This window comes from Xenopus tropicalis, chromosome 4 (assembly GCF_000004195.4).
Source record: "Xenopus tropicalis strain Nigerian chromosome 4, UCB_Xtro_10.0, whole genome shotgun sequence".
Taxonomy (NCBI): Eukaryota; Metazoa; Chordata; class Amphibia; order Anura; family Pipidae; genus Xenopus; species Xenopus tropicalis.
In genome coordinates, this window is record NC_030680.2 from 88,458,529 (window position 1) to 88,479,782 (window position 21,254).

The 21,254-nt window shown below is 37.9% G+C and overlaps 1 protein-coding gene across 1 annotated transcript; it reads left to right on the forward strand.

Annotated features, from left to right (window-relative positions):
- Nucleotides 1-6,030: 6,030 nt before the first annotated feature.
- On the forward strand, nucleotides 6,031-18,319 carry LOC116410422 (serine-rich adhesin for platelets-like). Its single transcript, XM_031900917.1, has 5 exons — nucleotides 6,031-9,635; nucleotides 11,990-12,135; nucleotides 13,184-13,299; nucleotides 15,265-15,375; nucleotides 18,144-18,319. Exon 1 carries the CDS (start codon nucleotides 6,089-6,091, stop codon nucleotides 8,723-8,725), a length of 2,637 nt encoding a protein of 878 aa, XP_031756777.1. The 5' UTR covers nucleotides 6,031-6,088; the 3' UTR covers nucleotides 8,726-9,635; nucleotides 11,990-12,135; nucleotides 13,184-13,299; nucleotides 15,265-15,375; nucleotides 18,144-18,319.
- The last annotated feature ends 2,935 nt before the right edge of the window (nucleotides 18,320-21,254 follow it).

Here is a 21,254-nt window from a genome sequence, read left to right on the forward strand (position 1 = left end):
TAATTTTTAGTGCAGTCTCTGTTTCTGTAGCAGATTTGTCATTTGTACTTTCTGCTTTACGCTTGTACTCATCCACAAGCTTGCCTTTAACATACTCTAGTGTGAGCTCATCATCTGGCCGTGCATCTAGTGCTGTGACAAGTGTTTCATAACTTTCTGGAAGACCGCTGAGCAGCAGTGCTGCAACATGAAAGTCTTTTATTTCTTCTCCTACACCTCGCAGGCGTTCCACCATTTCTAAGGTGCTTCTTATATAGTCCTGCATATGCTGGCCTTTCATCAGCTTAGTCTGGTACAGCTTTCTAATTAGGTACAGTTTATTGCTGAGATTTGCCCTCTCATGTACTTTCTGTAGCTCCTCCCACATTTGTTTTGCAGTTTCACACTTGCAAATATGCACAATCTGATCATCATCAATGCTGAGAGAAATAGTGCTCTGTGCCTTTTGATCTTTCTCTAGCCATTCATCTGTGGGTGGATTTGGTCTGGCCTCTTGTATGCACTTCCATGTACCTTCTCTGATTAGCAGCATCTTTATTTTAAACTTCCAAGACTGATAGTTCTGGTTAGTCAGATTGGCTACTGAGAACTTTGTGCTGTTAGCAGCCATTACTTCTGCTCTCTGACTTTACTCTTGCTGTCCCTGCTGGGTGCCTGAGCTGTGCTTATAACTGCACCACTATTCAGGTATATAGCTGGAGCGGTATCTGCTAGCTCTATCTGCAGCCTGTATGTGGCAGCTTATCTGTGAGCTTTATCTGCCAGCTGTATCTGGGAGCTGTATCTGGGCCCATAACCTGTTAGCAGAGTATCTGGGTAATCTGGAGTAGCAGTAACAGTCAGGAGTCTTACCAATCAGGATGATGCTGCAAGCATGGCTGATACTTTATTCACTTTACAACAAGAAGGAAACAGGAACATAACATCACATCCTGGAGACTCTTCCCAGAATGCATAGGTTTATAAAAGCTTTATAAACACAAAACAGTATGTATACTGACACCTACTGGCAGAACATAACAGTATAACACAGTATATTAGAGAGAAGGCTTTTGTTGCTAACTGACAGTGTACAAACACTAGTCTAACAGTAGGGATGCACGAATCTACTATTTTGGGATTTGGCTGACCCCCCCGAAACCTTCATGAAAGATTTGGCCTATTACCGAACTGAATCAGAATCCTTATTTGCATATGCAAAATAAGGCATAGAAGGAGTAAAAAGAAATCACTTATTCCCCAGGTTGGTGCTCCTGTTAGGAGAAAACCACACCAGCCTGGGGTAGCTGCGAGCAAGCGATCTTCTTCCTTCTCATGTCTAACTTCAGAATCCCGGGGCCGGCGCATGCGCAATAGACTGAAAACACCTGCTTTTTTTAATAAAATTTAGCTTTTCACTTACTGCGCATGCGCAAGCAGGGCGAGGACAGAGGAAGGAAGAGGATCACTCTCTCGCAGCTACCCCGGGCTGGTGTGGTTTTCCCCTAACAGGAGCACCCACCCAATGTAGAAATTAAGCGAATACAATAACTGGGGGGAAGAGGATCACTTGTTCCCAGCTACCCCGGGCTGGTGAAGTTCTCTCCTAACTGGAGCACCACCCTGGGCAATAAGGTAAGTCATTACAATCACCGGTGGGTGCATTTTAGCACCCCCCCTGTGATTGTACCTATCCTTCTTTATGGGTAAGTGTAACACCAAAATACTTTCCCTATGGGCAATGCCTGCTGACACAACCCACTCTTAGGCTAGGAATAACCATATTGACAATGAGAGAGCAGTACTAACAGACAAACCTGTGCCTGCAAGTGCTTTAAACTACTGTGCCCCACTGTGTACAGCCATACCTTGGTAATGCACATTCACATTTTGGGCTCATGTATGGGTTTAAGATCTGCGGTACTCAAGGTTTATGTGAATACATGTGAATAACAAGGTACAGCAGAGAAATGGCTGACTGGCTCCAGACAAAAGCCTGCATGGCTTACTCCACTGGAGCTCCCCTCCTGAGAGCAGGTTGTACCAATCTACAGCTTCATTTGTGGCAAAAGTTAAAATTAAGTTTTTGTTGGCATGGAAAACTTTAGATTTACTGCACTGGTGAAAGTCTGTTTGGTTAGCTATGAGGGAACTCTCTCTAAAGCAGGACAAGCATGCCGATAAACTTTTAATATACATATAAATACCTGGAATTGTAACCTCTAAAACCATAGAAAAATAAAGCATTATAAATGAAAAAGCAGAAAATATCACTGACATCAAAACACTTATTTACCAATTTGTAAATTTGTATTATATGCAACAAAACCACAATTCTAAAGGCAAAAAACGCCAACTTATCAAGATCATTTAGAATTCAATTGGAGATGTCCATTTTACAATTGGAAGATCTTTCTTTGCTTCCTGGTTTTTGGGTTTTTTTTACGCTGGCTATTGTGCAACAATACAAATGTCATAGTTTTTCGTGCGTCAAATCAAAAAAGTTGCGTTTCCTTTCCGCATCTATTCTACGACTTCTTTTATTGTTTGTGCTTACTCAATTCAGATTTTTTAGTAAATGACTGCCATTAGTGGATGTAGTTTAGTCATAGTTTTAAAAAGAGATAAAACCACGGGGGGTTTATACAAGAGACACTTGCATCTGTCTTATTGGCAAGTGCGAGGGGCAAGCTGTACCTTGCAAACAAAGATTTTACCATTAAAAGCCTAAGGGGCATATTTATTATGCTGTGTAAAACTACTGTGTAAAAAGCTGTGTAAAATAAATGGAAAAGATCGCCATCTGAACGCTGGATATTACGCCGGATATTACACTGTTATCTTCCATAAGTTCCGGTGGAAGAAAAAACGCGTAAAACAATTACGCCGTTTTTACGCCGTTTTTACACGGTAAAGCCTGGCGATGTGTGGTGAATTTTCTCGCCGTTTTTTACACAGCATAATAAATATGCGCCTAACTCACATAAGTGCAAAATAACCCTCCAATACACATGCTATTAGCAGGATTGTTAGATTATTGATGTACCTATATAGAGAACACTTTGACTATTGCCGACTCTAAGAAATATAGTTTAATAACAGCTGAAGGGCTAAGGGTTTTCAGCAATGGAAAAGCAGTGGGAGCACACTTGATTAAATCTAAAGTGAAACTATGACTTTAACAAGCCAAGAGAATGGACCACCTATCACAAAATATCATTGTCACATTCTGTTTCAGACAAGGATCAGTGATTGTGGAAATGCTTATAACATTTACCATCCATACAAATACCCACTTGAGGGAAGACTTTATTAAATTTCTCATTGATACTTTCAAAAATGGTACCATAGGAAACCTAAAGTTGGATGTTTCTAGTATTACATTAGATGGTAAGTTACAATGTATCATTTTTCACACTTATCTAATATCAAACTGCAAATTTTCTCAAAACATGGAAATAAGGCACTATGCAAAATTAATCTATCCTAAACCTACTGACTTACATTCATCTTTGAGACCTACTGTTTATCTCCCATACTGCTTTATCTGTGATAGAAGTCCTTATTTTTTATTCATCTACTTATTTATGTATATTTCTCTAAACCTGTTGCATCACAGGTCAGTTCAAATGATAAAGTTTTTTTAGGAATTTGGATTTTTTTTTTTATAAAATACATATTTCTACAGTTTTTCCAACAAATTAAAAAATATTTTTTAAAAATTCATTAAACCACTATCTAGAAATATAAATCATTTAATCATTGACTTATGCTTTCAGGAAAGAATATATTTTCAACATTACATAGAATTGTTTTTCCCAGTGCCTCCTATGAAACACCTACCATATCCAGCTCTGGAATTTATACAAGTATAACCCTTGTTTCTGAATCTCAAGATACTCCAAACTCCATCTACACTTCCAAATACAACTTACGAAGTACCAGCTCCACTACCAACTATAATCACCATCAACTACCATCAACTACCAGCACCTTATCCGAAACTGTCTCTGTACATCCTGCAAGCTTCCTTTCTCAAACTACAATTTCTAGAAAGCTTGGTGACAATTTTAGTAGCACTGTATCAGAATCCGGCATGTTACAAAATACTCCCTCTCCATTTAATATCAATGTTAAAATAACTATGAGTTCCACATCTGAAATACCCCATACAAGCTCAGCACTGGGCACTTTCATAAAAACAAATAGAATTAGCAGCCTGCAATCTACAAGTTTCTTATCTGATCCCAAAACTGCACCAAAAATGAATGGCACAACTGAAATGCCACCCGAACATGTCAACATACCATCTAGTAGTTCTGTATCTAAATCCAACATATTACAAAACAATAACACTCCTTTTAATGGTACAATAACTATGAGCTCCACATCTGAAATTAACAAAATACACCATACAAACTCAGCACTGGTCACTGGCTTTATCCCAACTATTTACTCTACAAGCAGCAGATCTACAAAAGCCACTCGGCCAAATTCCAGAAATTATACTAACAGCTCACCGTCTACTAGACTCATACCTGAAACAAGCAATGTCCCAAATAGTAAAGTCTCATTTGCAAATACTGGTGTGCTAGAATCTACCACTTTTCTAACTAAAATGAGATCCATAACTGAGGATAACTCTGCATCAACTAGCAGCAAAATGACTGAACCAACAAATACCCCAGGCTACCGTACTTCGAAAACATTAACTTTTAGAGATGAGAATCCTACAAATAGAGTTAACAGTCTGCAATCTACCAGTCCCTCATCTGATTCCAACACTGCACCAAAAATAGATGGCACAATTGAAATTACATCAGAAAATGACAAGTTATCTAGTAGTTCTTTATCTAAATCCAGCATGTTAAAAAATACTCACTCTCCTTTTAAAATCAATGCTACAATACCTATGAGCTCTACATCTGAAATTAACAGAATACCCCATACAAGCTCACTGGACATTGATATTATACCAACCACGCACTTTGGAATCAGCAGATCTACAAAAGTCACTCTGACAAATTCCAGAAATTCTACTAAAAGCTCAACATCTATTGAACCCACAAATTCATACAGATTTATAACTGTGGATAACTCTGCATTAACTAGCAGCAAAATGACCAAACCAACTATTAGCCCAGACATCAGTACTTCATCTAAAACATTCACTTTCATAAATGAGAGTCTTACAAATAGAGTTAGCAGCCTGCAATCTACCAGTCCCTCATCCGATCCCAACAATGCGCAAAAAATGAGTGGCGGGATTGAAACAGCAACAGAAATTGACAACATACCATCTAGTAATTCTAAAGCTGAATCCAGTATGTTACAAACTACTCACTCTCCATTTAAAATCAATACTACAATAACTATGAGCTCCATGTATGAAATTAACAAAATACTTGAAACAAGCTCAGCACTAGACATTGGCTTCATACCAACTATGAACTCGACAAGCAGATCTACAAACGTCACTCAGCCAAATTCCAGAAATTCTACTAACAGCTTACCGTCTATTGCATCCTTACCTGAAACAATCACTGCACCAAATAGTAGATTCTCATTTGCAAATACTGGTGTTCTAGGACCTACCTCTTTTCTAACTAAAATGAGATCCATAACTGAGGATAACTCTGCATCAACTAGCAGCAAAATGACTAAACCAACAAATACCCCAGGCTTCCGTACTTCTAAAACATTCAGTTTTAGAGATGAGAATCCTACAAATAGAGTTAGCAGTCTGCAATCTTCCAGTCCCTCATCTGATTCCAAAACTGCACCAAAAATGGATGGCACAATTGAAATTACATCAGAAAATGACAACATGCTATCTAGTAGTTCTTTATCTGAATTCAGCAAACTGAGGATAACTGAGGATAGCTCTGCATCAACTAGCAGCAAAATGACTGAACCAACAAATACCCCAGGCTTCCGTACTTCTTCTAAAACATTCACTTTTAAAGATGAGAATCCTACAAATAGAGTTAGCAGCCTGCAATCTACCAGTCCCTCATCTGATTCCAACACTTCAACACAAATGGATGGCACAATTGAAATTACATCAGAAAATGACAAGTTATCTAGTAGTTCTTTATCTAAATCCAGCATGTTAAAAAATACTCACTCTCCTTTTAAAATCAATACTACAATAACTATGAGCTCCATGTATGAAATTAACAAAATACTTGAAACAAGCTCAGCACTAGACATTGGCTTCATACCAACTATGAACTCGACAAGCAGATCTACAAACGTCACTCAGCCAAATTCCAGAAATTCTACTAACAGCTTACCGTCTATTGCATCCTTACCTGAAACAATCACTGCACCAAATAGTAGATTCTCATTTGCAAATACTGGTGTTCTAGGACCTACCTCTTTTCTAACTAAAATGAGATCCATAACTGAGGATAACTCTGCATCAACTAGCAGCAAAATGACTGAACCAATAAATACCCCAGGCTTCCGTATTTCTTCTAAAACATTCACTTTTAAAGATGAGAATCCTACAAATAGAGTTAGCAGCCTGCAATCTACCAGTCCCTCATCTGATTCCAACACTGCAACACAAATGGATGGCACAATTGAAATTACATCAGAAAATGACAAGTTATCTAGTAGTTCTTTATCTAAATCCAGCATGTTAAAAAATACTCACTCTCCTTTTAAAATCAATGCTACAATACCTATGAGCTCTACATCTGAAATTAACAGAATACCCCATACAAGTTTACTGGACATTGATATTATACCAACTACGCACTCTGGTATCAGCAGATCTACAAAAGTCACTCTGCCAAATTCCAGAAATTCTACTAAAAGCTCACAATCTATTGAACCCACAGATTCCAACAGATTTATAACTGTGGATAACTCTGCATTAACTAGCAGCAAAATGACCAAACCAACTATTAGCCCAGACATCAGTACTTCATCTAAAACATTCACTTTCATAAATGAGAGTCTTACAAATAGAGTTAGCAGCCTGCAATCTACCAGTCCCTCATCCGATCCCAACAATGCGCAAAAAATGAGTGGAAGGATTGAAACGGCAACAGAAATTGACAACATACCATCTAGTAATTCTAAAGCTGAATCCAGTATGTTACAAACTACTCACTCTCCATTTAAAATCAATACTACAATAACTATGAGCTCCATGTATGAAATTAACAAAATACTTGAAACAAGCTCAGCACTAGACGTTGGCTTCATACCAACTATGAACTCCACAAGCCGCAGATCTACAAAAGTCACTCAGCCAAATTCCAGAAATTCTTCTAGCAGCATACCATCTATTGCATCCTTACCTGAAACAAGCACTGCACCAAATAGTAAATTTTCATTTGCAAATACTGGTGTTCTAGGACCTACCTCTTTTCTAACTAAAATGAGATCCATAACTGAGGATAACTCTGCATCAACTAGCAGCAAAATGACTGAACCAACAAATACCCCAGGCTTTCATACTTCTTCTAAAACATTTACTTTTAGAGATAAGAATCCTACAAATAATGTTAGCAGCCTGCAATCTACCAGTCCCTCATCTGATTCTAAAACTGCACCAAAAATGGATGGCACAATTGAAATTACATCAGAAAATGACAACATGCTATCTAGTAGTTCTTTATCTGAATTCAGCAAACTGAGGATAACTGAGGATAGCTCTGCATCAACTAGCAGCAAAATGACTGAACCAACTATTACCCCAGACTCCAGTACTTCTAAAACATTCACATTCATATATAAAAGTCTGACAAGTAATGTTAGCAGAGTGCAATCTACCAGTCTTTCATCTGATACCAACACTGCACCAAAAATGGATGGCACCACTGAAGTTACCACTTTACATGCTACTAAATCTGTCTTTGAAAGTAGCAATTTAAAAAATATTAGCATTCAGTCTCGAAACAGCACTGCAGTAACAAAAAGCTTTACACGTGAATACAGAACTGAACTACTAACCGTATCTTCATCTCAAAATATAAAATCCATTGATATAAATATTTTTCCAACTATGGGCCCATTACAGACCAACCCTACACTGTTTAAAAGTGCAACAGATCAAAGTATCATGATGACAAATCCTAGCTATCCATCCCATACCAGCAACATATCAGTTCCAGACACCTTATCTAATACTGCCCCAACACAACCTATTAGTTCTTCATCGAAATTGAACACTTCACCAATGACCATGACTTCTCCCGGAACAACATCTGATGTCGGCATTTCACCTACTGCTAGTCCTGCATCTGATTTTACAATAAGCATCAGCCCTATACATGAATTTGTCCGTACACCATCTAAAAGTTTTCCTACTACACCCAGCTTGCCAACAACCTTATCTAAAATGGTCAGTCAACAAACTAGAGTCCTACCTAAAACCACCACTTCACAAATTACTAAATCTGAAAGCAGCCATCCAGGAAAAAACAGTGCTACACCAGCTGCAAGCCTTCCATCTGATATCACATTAGATGCTGATCTTCCAACTCAAACCAGCATTATATCAGCTAAACACACTAAATACAAATTTACTGCTTCTGAAAATATTCCTAAAACCACATTATCAACAAGAACATCTCTGTTTGTAACCAGAGTATTAACAAATGCTAGCCCCCTCACAAAAGAGAACATTGCATTAACTTCATCTAAGGGTAACATTCTGTCATCTACCAGCTTATTGCTTACACCTCCAGAACTGGTGAGTATCTACATATTTGGATATAATTTATTCTAGCTTTATACCTACCTGTCATACTATAATAAAGCATCTTACAAACCAGTAAAACCATATTCATTGCTTCATATGCCTTGTATTTCAGTAAGGTATTTGGGCATATTTTGTTCACTTGATGATACTAGGAACTGAAAATTAAGAGGTGGTTTGGGGAGCTAGCCAACCTATCCGGTCTCTCCTGCTTAACTATTTCTGGTAGCTAAATACAACTCTTACAATACAACAGCTTCTATGGCTATTTAGGTATGAGAAAGATTTCTGCAAAATATAGTGTTCTAGGAGGCACTAATATGGCTAATCTATATAAAGTAATACATAGTAAAATGCCAAAATGCCTTTCCTTCTCCTTTAAGTTCAACACTATTAAGGTCTATGGGGAAAAAATCGGAACTGAATAAGGAGAAAAGTTTTTACCTTTTCAAATTGAATCTTGACCATAAGTTTTTACATTATAAACCATAAAATAATGTTTTTTCATTGATTTGAATCTGGCCCACTCTATGATACCCCATGCTTCATAACCTATACAAAAACTAACTGACAGTACTCAAATGAATGGGTGTATCTCCACTTACTTAGGTGGGTATATCGGGAGAAGATAAACTCGTTTGGCGAGTATATCGCAACATGTATGGCCACCTTAACACAAAAGGCCAGACAGTCACAGTTCTGGTAACAAGGTTTGCCTAGACTTTAGTTTAGCTTTTTCACATAGAGGCATTTACCAAGAGCGTAAAGTTAGTGCCTGCAATAATAAGTACTTTTTGAGTGGTTTTGGCAGGAATAACAAACTGTAAATATTTCAGTGCACCTGAGTTAAAACTTTAATACAGTGATTTTCTTTCCAATAGGTTGCACCAATTCAAAGAGATCATTTCAAGATAGACCATGTATTGGTGACTAATATTCAGTAAGTGTGATGACGTCACAAGACTAAATGTACGAACAGTTGCAACTGTGAATAAAGTCTTTAATGAAATGTTTTTTTTAGTAGGTCAGGTGATGCCAGAGGGATGAATTTACACACAGCTTGGGTTGCAAAACTTTTATGCTACATATCATTTTGACTGTTCTATAGTGTGAATGGACAATAGAATAGAAGTCTTTGCAAGAACTCTTTTTGTGAAAAGTGTTACAAGTGTTAGCATACAGAGGCTTGGCAAACTTTGTCACTATGGTTGATGCAGAATATGAGGCACTCCAGCTGCTACTTGTTGGGGAGTTGTAATTCTGTAACATTTGTATTGCCAAAGGCTGTCTATTTGTCAACTAAAATTTCTCCATGCCCCAGTGAGTTACCAAGATTACACTGCTAAGAATCCTGACAATACATATATGGGGCTTATTTATAATAAAGAAATAATATCTTAACAAGCTGATAACCTGAAGAGAATCCTAAACTTACATATTATCATATTTGTGTTCATGCAGCCAGGCAAACTATCCATATTTAAGTCTCTGACATACTTCTTATTGTGGTGTGTCCATTTAAAAAAGTGGGCCAAGCCTCTAGCAGCGTTCCTAGGGCCTTTCTACCCTTCTTTGTGGGGTTCAGGCTGAGCTGTGGTAACTGATGTAATACCTAGTAGCATGGTTGCAGGCACGAAAGATGGTGCTGATAGAGGTGGATTGTGGGTACTAATGGCCTGTGACATCTGTCCCCTGGGACCCCCCACTGATAGCAGCCTCCATTTTGCAGAAGAATTGATTGTAAATGAATTGCTGTAAATTATGAGAAGCTGCTGTAATTAACTTTATATGTCTGCCCTGCAAGTTTACTGGAACTTAAAGGAACAGTAACACTAAAAAATAAAAGAGCTTTAAAGTAATAAAAATATAATGCACTGTTGCCCTGCACTGGTAAAACTGGTGTGTTTGCTACAGTAACACTACTATAATTTATATAATAAGCTGCTGTGTAGCCACGGGGGCAGCCATTCAAGCTGGAAAAAAGGAGAAAAGGCACAGGTTACATAGCAGATAACTGATAAGCTCTGTGGAATACAATAGTGTTTTATCTGTTATCTGCTATGTGCCTGTGCCTTTTCTCCTTTGAATGGCTGCCTCCATGGCTACATAGCAGCTTATTTATATAAATTATAGTAGACTTTCTGAAGTAAACACACAACTTTTACCAGTGCAGGGCAGCAGCACATTATATTTTAGTTACTTTTATACACTTAAATTTTTTGGTGTTACTGTTCCTTTAAAGCATACCTCCCAACATTTTGAAAACGGAAAGATGGACAAAAATATATGCCGCGCGCTGCAAATTTTTTTTGACCGAAACCTAAATACCACACCAATTTTACTAAATTTGGCAGGTTATTTAAAGTTGGAACACATTTCTGGGGGTTTTGGGGTCCTGTTTTATGTGTTATTACAGTTTTGCTGAAAAAGGGGAAATTGCCCTCTAAGCTGCAAGTCTCAGTTCCTCCAAGAGACCTGTTTAGCTTATTAGTTACAATTGTATCTCAGTAGGGGGGCTTTTTACCTTCCTAGGCTCTCTGCCAAAAGCCCACTTATTTAATTAAAAGTGAGAAACAATGTTTCTAAGTGCAGGTGACGCTCATTAAGATTTCTGGGCTCTCTACCAAAAGCTACTTTTGATTAAATTTGTATCTTTTTTAGCTTCAGTGCAGGAGGTCAAAGGGAAATGAGGGACTGCAGGTTGAGCTGCCAAAAGAGGGACTGTCCTGTGAAAATCAGGACAGTTGGGAGGTATACTTAACGGGTTCAATTGTTCTGCTGTAGGCAGAGCTGACTCCTACAGCCTGCTTGCCTTTGGATGCTTACCTGTGTAGAGTCTAACTCACATACTTAAAATACGATAAATCGCAGAAGCACCATTATATGAAGGTTTTAGAGATTGTAGAGTTTTCTCCACTGGCATTTCCTGTCAGGCAACTGTTGCAGTTTAATTGATATTGGAGGATATTAGTGTGGCTGGGGCTGCAGCTGGCTTCCTCTGATGTGAGTTGTGAAAAGGCCAATCTGCTGATCAAAATACAATATTCTCAGTTCAACAACAAAGAAAAACAAAGCACATGACAGATATTCTTACAGTGTTACATTTATTTTTAATAAAGTAACTGCTCTGTTTGGAGTGAAGCAGAGGTGCCAGTTAGATTGGGGATGCCATCCCATTTGTAGCCTCAAGCTAATCATGGACTCTACTTCACATTTAAGCAAATGAGAGATATATTTTTGTCTATTAAACATTATGATTTCACTACAGTTATAACCATTTCTCTTTGCTCTCAGGAATGAATCATTTACCTTGGAGCTTGCTATCAATTTTTCAGTACCTTTAACTGAAGAACTTATTACAGCCTTTTCCCATGCCTTAAAAACCAATAACTCGATGCATGCATTCTACAATATGTTGATTTCCAGAAGTGAATTCAATGGTAAGAAGTTATATTAAAAAATCATAAAGCAGATTTCTCATCTTAGGCCAGGTAAAAGTATTTGGTCACCATAAAGTATATAAGACACATGGAAATTCAGCTGCTAAACCTACAACTATAACAATACTGCACAAAATACATAACAGCCATGAATAAATTACAGAATTCTATATCTGTTCAAATCAACTGAAATGATTTTTACTTTGTGCAAGCAATTTTACTTTTGGGGGGTGCAACCCTCCCTTCATCAGAATGGTTGTGCCCCTCGATTGGTCAAAATAAAATGACTAATCCTCTTTCTTGCATGAAACGTGGTGTCTGTGCGACTATCTTGAAAAATTGTCACTAATTGCTGGATTGAAGAGTGCCAACCTCTAGGAAAATCTTCACCAACACTGCAAGGTCACCAAACGAGCGGTTCGTCTCCTGATATGCCCACCTATGGTGGGCCATATCAGGCTAATTCAGTCACTTTGCCCTGAGGCCAAATGATGAAATTAAAATGGCGGCATATGGGCTGTTGGACCAAGGACCAGATCAACGTGACAAGCTGGTACCCAATACGATGGGACAATCAAACCTGCTTGATCTAAATCAGCCAATTTTAGGCTAGATATCGGTTCAGTAGGCCATCGGGGTGCCCATAAATGGGCAGATAAGCTGCATAATTGATCTAAAGGACCCAAATCGGCAGCTGAAACCTGCCCATGTGTGGTCACCTTTAGTTTTGCTACAAGCATTGGTTCCAAGACCAGTGCTCTCCAACTAGTCCAGGTCTATGATCATTGCAAGGTCTACATCTTCTTCAACTGCTAGCTTTACAGGAATTTAGCTACCCTGTCCCAACATCAAATGTAGTTTTACTTTAATACATCATTAACTTTTTATCTAGATGATTATGATAGAGAGCAATGTACACCAATATACAGTGTTTGAAAGAAATATAAAGTATATGGATATACTGTAATACATGCACACAGAAAGATTTACTCAATTTAGAAGCATTTATCATTTTATCACCATAATCATATAAACTTTTTTCTTACAGACAGTAACCATACTCTGGGTGGCATTTCAACTCACAATCTTACTCCAAGCCACTTAGTTTCTTTAATCATGTTATGTATTTTCATGGCCCTTACTATTGCTCTACTAATCATCTTGGTAAGTGACTGTGATTATTTTTAACTATGGGTTTAAGGTGAGATCAGTTTTATACAAAGTAATGCAAGACTAACCTACAAGCACTCGCACACAAATTATTTATTTATTATTTCCTTCTAGTAATTAGCTGTTTCACAATTAACTCTACATATGACTGGCTTCAATGAATGGAAGCAGTGGATAAGGTCTAAGACGTACTATATTTACAGAATGAATGCAATATCTTGGCCTTTATCTTGGGGTGATCATCCAAATTAATTTATCAGACCATTCCCACCTACATGCAGGGTTAAATGAAAACATATAGGGGAAGGGGTACAAAACAAACCCTATCCTAGTTCTACCTGCCAAAGGGAAGAGCCCTACTAAACAAAAGAACAGTGTTTAACAGTAGGATTGTTTTAATGGATGATGAAACTCTGAGACAGATTCAAATCAATATTATTTAATGGTTTATCATTTGAAAACTTGTCATGTGAAAAAAATTCAGTTACAGTTTTTTTCCATATACTCCAATAGAGTTTTCATGTGATAAACAGGTGAAAAAAAAGTTTTTCTCACTGAACTGCATCTTGGTCTATGGGACTTTGGAACTGAATGGACATAGGTCTTTCTGACCTACTTAAATCTGGCCCATAATCTATTTTTATAGGCATACAGTGTTCTTTTTACTCACCTCAACTCTCTGGTACCAACTGGTGCTGGTTCTGCTCCTCCTGCTCTTTTGGCTTCTGCACAGAGCATATACAGCCATGATATCAGGTTGTGCATGATGTTAGGATATAATCTTTACTTTGCTTAAGTCATTTGGTCACTTTAAAGAGATTCTTAGCAAATTAGGCATGCAAAGACCTATCTCAGTTAAAAAAGAAAACATTACATCAAAATCAAAAGTTAGATCTGAATGTTTAAATGTTTTGTAAATGTGATGTCTACTGAATCTTGGTTTGTAGGATGTGCAATAAAACACAAGGCTGAATAGAGAAAAATGAATATATACAGTAGATGGTTCAGTTAGCTACATTTACTTCAGTGCACTAAACTTTAAAGTCATTAAGGGTAAAAATGGATAATATATATAATGTAAGGCATACCTGCTGATGAGAATTAGGCAAATTCTAAGAGGGTGGTGAAACTGTCTTACTACAACTTTTTGATATTAAAATTAAATTTTTTGAAGTAAAATAGAAGTGTTCTGGCCATAAACAAATATATTACTTCAACTGAATAAAATTTTTTTTTAACTCTTCCTATATGAATTCACCTCCTATATCTGCAAAATACTATGTGCTTAATTTCCGCTATCTGGATAGACTGGTTGTTCTGACACGCATGTGGTGGATTTCAGTGTGAAAATGCATACTCAAGCAGTTTTGTGCCCAAATTCACTCTGTGCGCATGACACGGCCTGATGTAATGGCTCTGGGTGCAGGCGCACAGAGTGAATTTGGCACAAAACTGCTCGAGTATGCACTTTCACACTTAAGTAGACGTTGGAGCACAGGGGTGGAATCTCGGCCTGTGTTTATCCAGAGGACGAGAATCTACTATGTATGGCAGGAGTCGGAGGTTTGCAGGAGGTCAGAAATATAAGGTCATACAGTAATCAAACCTCTTTGTATTTTGCAAAGTAAAAATCTGTCCCTGGATGTCACGTTTCCCCCCAATTTACATTTTTTTCTCAACTCTCAACCTGTGGTTTTTTCCCCCCAGATTTTACATGTTCCCAGAAAATAATATAATAATACAGTGAAACCTCAATTTTACATCCCCTGATTGTAAGTTTTCCTGCATTTTACACCATAATTTTGTGGTCCCACTAATATATAACACATAATAAACTTCCCTGATTTTACATTTTCCCAGATTTTGCACCATTTTTTTCTGGTCCCTTGAAAAACTTAAAATGGGGGTTCTACTGTATAAAACTGTATTTATTTGTGATTCTCTCTGTTATCTTTGCAGGCATTGAAACTTGGGCTCTTTAGTAAACTGATTCAGGCCAAGTACTTTCTAAGCTTTCCAGAAGCAGGGTCGAGAGTTCCTTGTGTCGGGGATAATATACCCACATTTATGGTATGTAAGATATATACTGCTGCTGTTATTACTTTATTTACAGTTCACAGAGACAAAAGACTAACTTTTTTCTACTTGCTGATATTCAGTATATTGAGATAGAACTAATAATGACTGCATTCAATATAAATTACATATTCATCAATAGAGTATACCAGTATACAGTATAAATATGAATATGCTGTAACAAGCTAATCTTTCTTCAGTACTGGCATACCTTTAAATTCACAGTATTTGCCAATTACATGCATTCATTTTGCTTTAAATTCTCATCTATTTTATAAATATTTCCCTTTAAAATAGTTTTTTCTACGTGGGAGGGAAGAAGTCTATAAGAAAAACATGGACCTCAATTAGGAGAAAAATTATTTTTTTCAAAACTGATTCTTGCCAATACATTTTTACATGATAACATTTCCTCATGGAATTGAATCTGGCCCAATGTACTCTAAAGTAGTAACATGACAAAGGATCAGATTATTTTTATGGCTTTTGACCACTCACAGCTAATTATCTATTGCAATGAGAAACTAAACCAGATTTATGAATTTTAGTATGTCTACAGTAAGACAAATACACCCCAAATCTGCATTTATTATATATTATAATATCAGTGGCCAAGTAGCTCTTTTTGTTTTTTTTTGGTGCTTATTAAAAACTTTAGTAAATATGGTAGTGGCACACAGTGTTTTGGGCAATTTTAGCACAGCCCAAAACCACTCAATTAACTTGAACAGGAATAACCCTCATCTACAGTACACTCCAGTGAGCAGATTAGGACAAGCATTTGCTAGTGTGGCAACTGGGGGATCATACATAAAGGTTATATTTGGTTAACTTGTCTTTTTTTAAACTCACTTTAATTAGGTAACTATAGTAAGAGATGCAATGGAAAAGATCATTGTTTGGTGTATTTTCCACCAGTGTTGAAGGTGGGATACAAGTAGCACCAGGTGAAATGCCTGGTTTTGCAGAAGCTAATGATGTTTGCAAGTTACTGGCTTAGGAAAAGCCAAATTAATAGGTCCCTGGAGTGAATGGAGGGAGAGCAGGAAGGACCTTCCATTCCTCCAATTAACATTTCAGTTGGCCAGCTGTAGGGAGCTGCCTGATTAGGCTTCAGGTGAGCAGCAAAAAAGAGGGCTGTGGGATTACACAGCAAAGGGGGCTTCAGTACCTGAGAGAGGCTGTGAGGGGCCGATAGCACTGAATGCAAACTCCCCTGATTCTGGACTCCAGAGATGGACTGCTGGGCACATTCATGGAAACTACAGTCTGGTGAGACTTTTTGTTTTTGTTTGTTACTTGCAAACACAAAGCTGTGATATTGTTTTGCTGTGGGAAATAAAGCACAGGCAGGAGCCTGATCATTTTGTTGCAAACCAGAGTTGCCTGTCTCATCTGTGAAGCCCAGATTGTCATCCGCTACCGGCTGCTACCAGCTAAACCCCCACAATATGTAAGCAAGTGGTATCATTTAGGTCCTGAAGTCTTGGTCCATTGTGGTCTTGGTTCTAGTGGTGCAATATATTTCTTTTAAAGGGGTTGTTCACTTTCAAATGAATTTTAAGAATGGCATAGATATTGATATTCTGAGACAATTTGCAAATGGTTTTCATTTTTTATGGTTTTTTATTTATGTAGCTTTCTCTTCAGCAGCTCTCCAGTTTGGAAATTCGGCAGCTGTCTGGTTGCTAAGTTCTTGTTTGCTTTAGCAACCAGGCAGTGGTTTAAATGAAAGACAGGAATATGAATAGGACAGGATATGAAAATAAAGATAAATAATAATAAAAAATAACAATACCAATAAAACAGTATGCAGAAATAGATTTTTTCACTGCTGGGGTCAGTGACCCCCATTTGAAAGCTTATTAATTAATGAAGATCAACTGCAAATCCTGTTCTTTAATGTATGAACAATACTATTAGCATTTATAAGGTAAAATACTCAGGATGAATGTTCAAATAAAGATACTGCAAGTTTAGGTCTTAGTACTTTAGCCTTGTTAAGCGAGTGTTTTAAAATGATCCATAAGGTATGCTTGGTGTGTGTACATGTTCATTTATATAAGATACTTGGGTTTCATAATTATAGTCATAGAGGCATAGGATCTAGTATCTGGACACCTATTATTCAAGAACCCTAAAATACAGAAATTACATTTCCCATAGTGTCCTTATTAAAGGAGAAGGAAAAGCTAATAAAGAGCTAATCTCAAGTTGCAGGCATACCTTCAGTTATCTCAATAGTGCCCTTAAGTCTCCCCATATCTCGCCTGTTCAGATGATCAGAAGCCAAACAGGAAGAAAACAAGCTGAGCTCTGTAATGAAGATTCCCATAATGCATCACTCCTGCACCGAGACCAGCTACTCAGTAAGCGCATGCACATTTAACATATGCTGTGAGCGTGCTCTGAATTTTACAAGCAGGGTAGAGTAGGTCGCGCACGCGTCTAAGGGGAGGGAGAAGATTTCACATGCGCATTTCCTTACGCGGTACCATGTTGGACTAATTTAAATATCCAACATAGCGGCCGCAATAGGCAAAATATAGCGTTTATGAAAGTCGGAGAGTGCAGGCAATATACAGACTATCAAGGTAAAAAAAGGTATCGATCAGCTACAGGGACATGAGGCCTTTCTAGTTATGATTTTACCTAGTCTTAAATCATAATACCCCAGGTCACTGACATTCAAGTATCAGCACTACCAATTGCTTCTAAGTATTGACATATTAATGCATATATTCCATTTACTTTCTTTACAGTCCAGCTTTGATGACACAAGGCAATGATCTCAACCGAAACACAACCCCAAAATGAAGCAAAGCAAAAGAAAATATATTGGACATTTTGGGGTCTATTTATTTAAGTACGACAGGTACGAATTACAAAAAAATTGTATTTGATCGTACTGTGTGTATTTTCTGCGAGTTCTACGTATTTTGCGCAACTTTTTCGTACTTTGCCACAAAATTTGTGTGGCAAAATCGTATTGTCGCACCGAGTACGAAAGTTTCGGATTCATTCAAGCTTAGATATTGTGACTTTCCTTGGGCCAGGTTGGAGCTGCAGAGTGCCATTGAGTACTATGGGAGACTTTCCTTGGGCCAGGTTGGAGCTGCAGAGTGCCATTGAGTACTATGGGAGGCTTCCAAAATCATGCACAGAAGGATCAAAGTCGGAAAGGTTTTCCTGCTGTTTACGATCGTTCAGATACGAAAATTTTGTGACTTTCGGATCGCCAATACAATATCGTGACTAATAAGTTTTTTTCGTAAGCATTTTCGTGATGTTTACAATCATCAGAAATTATCGTATTTAACCCGAATTTTTCCCAATTCGAGAATGAAACTTGTACTTTGATGAATAGATCCCTAAGAGTAAATAGAAGACTAGATTAGTAATGATAAAACAGAGCACTAAAGGTGGCCATACACGCACCGATATTATCGTACGAAACCTCGTTTCGTACGATAATCGGTGCGTGTATGGCATGTCAGCGAGCCGACCGATATCGCAGGAAGCTGCTGAAATCGGTCGGCTCGCCGATCGGCCAAGTTAGAAAATTTTGATCGGGCGCCATAGAAGGCGCCTGACCAAAATTCTCCCTTCAGAGCTGAATCGGCAGAAGGAGGTAGAAATCCTATTGTTTCTACCTCCTTACCTGCCGATTCAGCCCTGAATGGTGTGTGGCGGATCTGACGATGTTTCGTGCGACCGACGGTCGTACGAAACATCGTGAGATCGCCACGTGTATGGCCAGCTTAACAGGATACCCATTCAGTGTATTTCTTTACACTCTACTAAGCCCTTGGGACATAAGCCAGCTAAAATATTGTGTTTAGAGTAAAATTTTATAGCATTATAAAAGTATACAAATATTTTAATCACAAAGAAAAGTCATAATGAGCATGAAGGTTAGAAAAATGAAATGTCCTTGTCCAGTATCAGGCCACTGTCCATTTTGTTAGGCTTATTGAAGGAGAAGGAAAGGCTAATAAAGAGTTAATCTCAAGCTGCAGGCATACCTTCAGTGCCCTTAAGTCTCCCCATATTTCACCTGTTCAGAAGATCAGAAGCCAAACAGGAAGAAAAAACGCTGAGCTGTGTAAAGAAAGTTCCCGTAATGCCTCGCTCCTGCAGACACCCACACCAAGTGAACATGCTCAGTTAGTAAGACTTTGAGTATGCTTCCTGCTGATTGGCTCAGATCCACATTCCTAAGGGGGGGGGAGTGAGTTCTTAGCATTCTTGAGGCAGGGGGGACCAGGAGAGAGGAGACAGCAGAGATCAGCGTGTCTCTGGCACATGAATTACAGACACAAGAAATCTTTTCACAGAGAAGTCAGTGCAGCATTTCTGTGAGTGCTTATGGTTGTATTTACATAGACCTTTTTGATAAAGCTTACTTAGTTTTTACCTTTCTTTCTCCTTTAAAACGCACCGCCATGAGCAATTACAGAACTCTTTCGCAAATGTATATATATTTTGCTATATGTATTTAAGCAATAAACACTTCCTACAAAACATAATTTGAGTCAGTTTTGAGACCAGTGTTACTTCTATGCATCAACACACTGCATAGCCTCTGAAGACTCTATTTCATGTCACACTCAGTTTTTCAAACTCCAGTAACTGTTGTGGTTTTGATGTGTGTAATTGAATAACTTTATATTATTTTATATAAAAGTGGGCAAAATAAAAAAACATTAAATACAGTTAATTATCCAAAAATGTAATCTATAACATAACAGCCAGAACACAATTTCAGCAGGCCTTAGTAGAGTTGACTTGAGGTTAATAGAAAAATGGTTCACATTGTATGGTTACGTACAGTACACTCTTGGCCATTAGGGTAGTTAAGTTGCATGTGCTTACATGTGCTTCACCGATCATTCAAACATCTAGCTGTCTACTATTTCTCTGCATTAGCAAGCTGTACAGCCAGTTGCAACAGGCTGACATCTTCTTTCAAAGATCCAGTGTGGTGCACCACCAGTACATCTTGGCATGCGAGTGAAAGCAACTGTAGAATCACAAAAAAAATTAGCTTCTTAGTATCAGTAAATGCTAGCATGAGTGTATACATAGCACTCTTCTGCTGTTCAGGATTAAGATATTCTCACAGTACAGAAGATTAATGCTGCAGTTAATTGCCCACTATCTGGAGGTGGTGTATATGGGGATGTCATTTTTAAAAACAAGCTCGCAATTAATTAAAATTTGTAATACGCACACTTACAATTATCTCTACCTGCATGCATTGTGTTGCTCAGTGGTTCTGCACATGCTTTATTCCGATTTAAGGATGCCAGTCTGTTGCAACTATGCCGTACAAGTAGTTCAAGGGTAAGATGGCCTACCAAAATTCCTTGGTATCGCATTCTGTCACAGTGGTGTAATTCCACACAAAGCTTTGTTGCTAATTTTTATTTAGAAGACATGCATACATAATATGCAGCTTCAGAAAGAGTCAGTCATTTAGCCTCTGTTTATGCTTGCATTCCTGCTTAATGATTTCTCTTTATGGTTTCTCTTATCACCTTTTTACCAAACATTTTTTTTAGAGGAATCATATTGTGAAATCCACAGAGGTTATAGCACTCCCATGAAAATTTCTCACTTTTTTCATTTTGGGGAAAAGAAACTAGGAAGACTGCTGGGTATACAACACAAGCAGAAGCCAAAAGTGGTGTAAGTAAAGAGTTAATGCTCTGTGCTGCGTAACAAGAGCCCTTGACTTTTCTTATAGGCTGGAGTTGACATCAGGCTCCTATGTTCATGTACGCTCCATACATAACATGTGCATGTCAGTGTACACATGTGGTAGATTTCTGTCAGAAACTTGTGTGCACACTTGTGGGCATTTTCTGCCT

Bases quoted from the DNA above. Each gene is read 5' to 3' on its own strand.
- LOC116410422 (XM_031900917.1), top strand. From the start codon at position 6,089: ATGTTAAAAAATACTCACTCTCCTTTTAAAATCAATACTACAATAACT.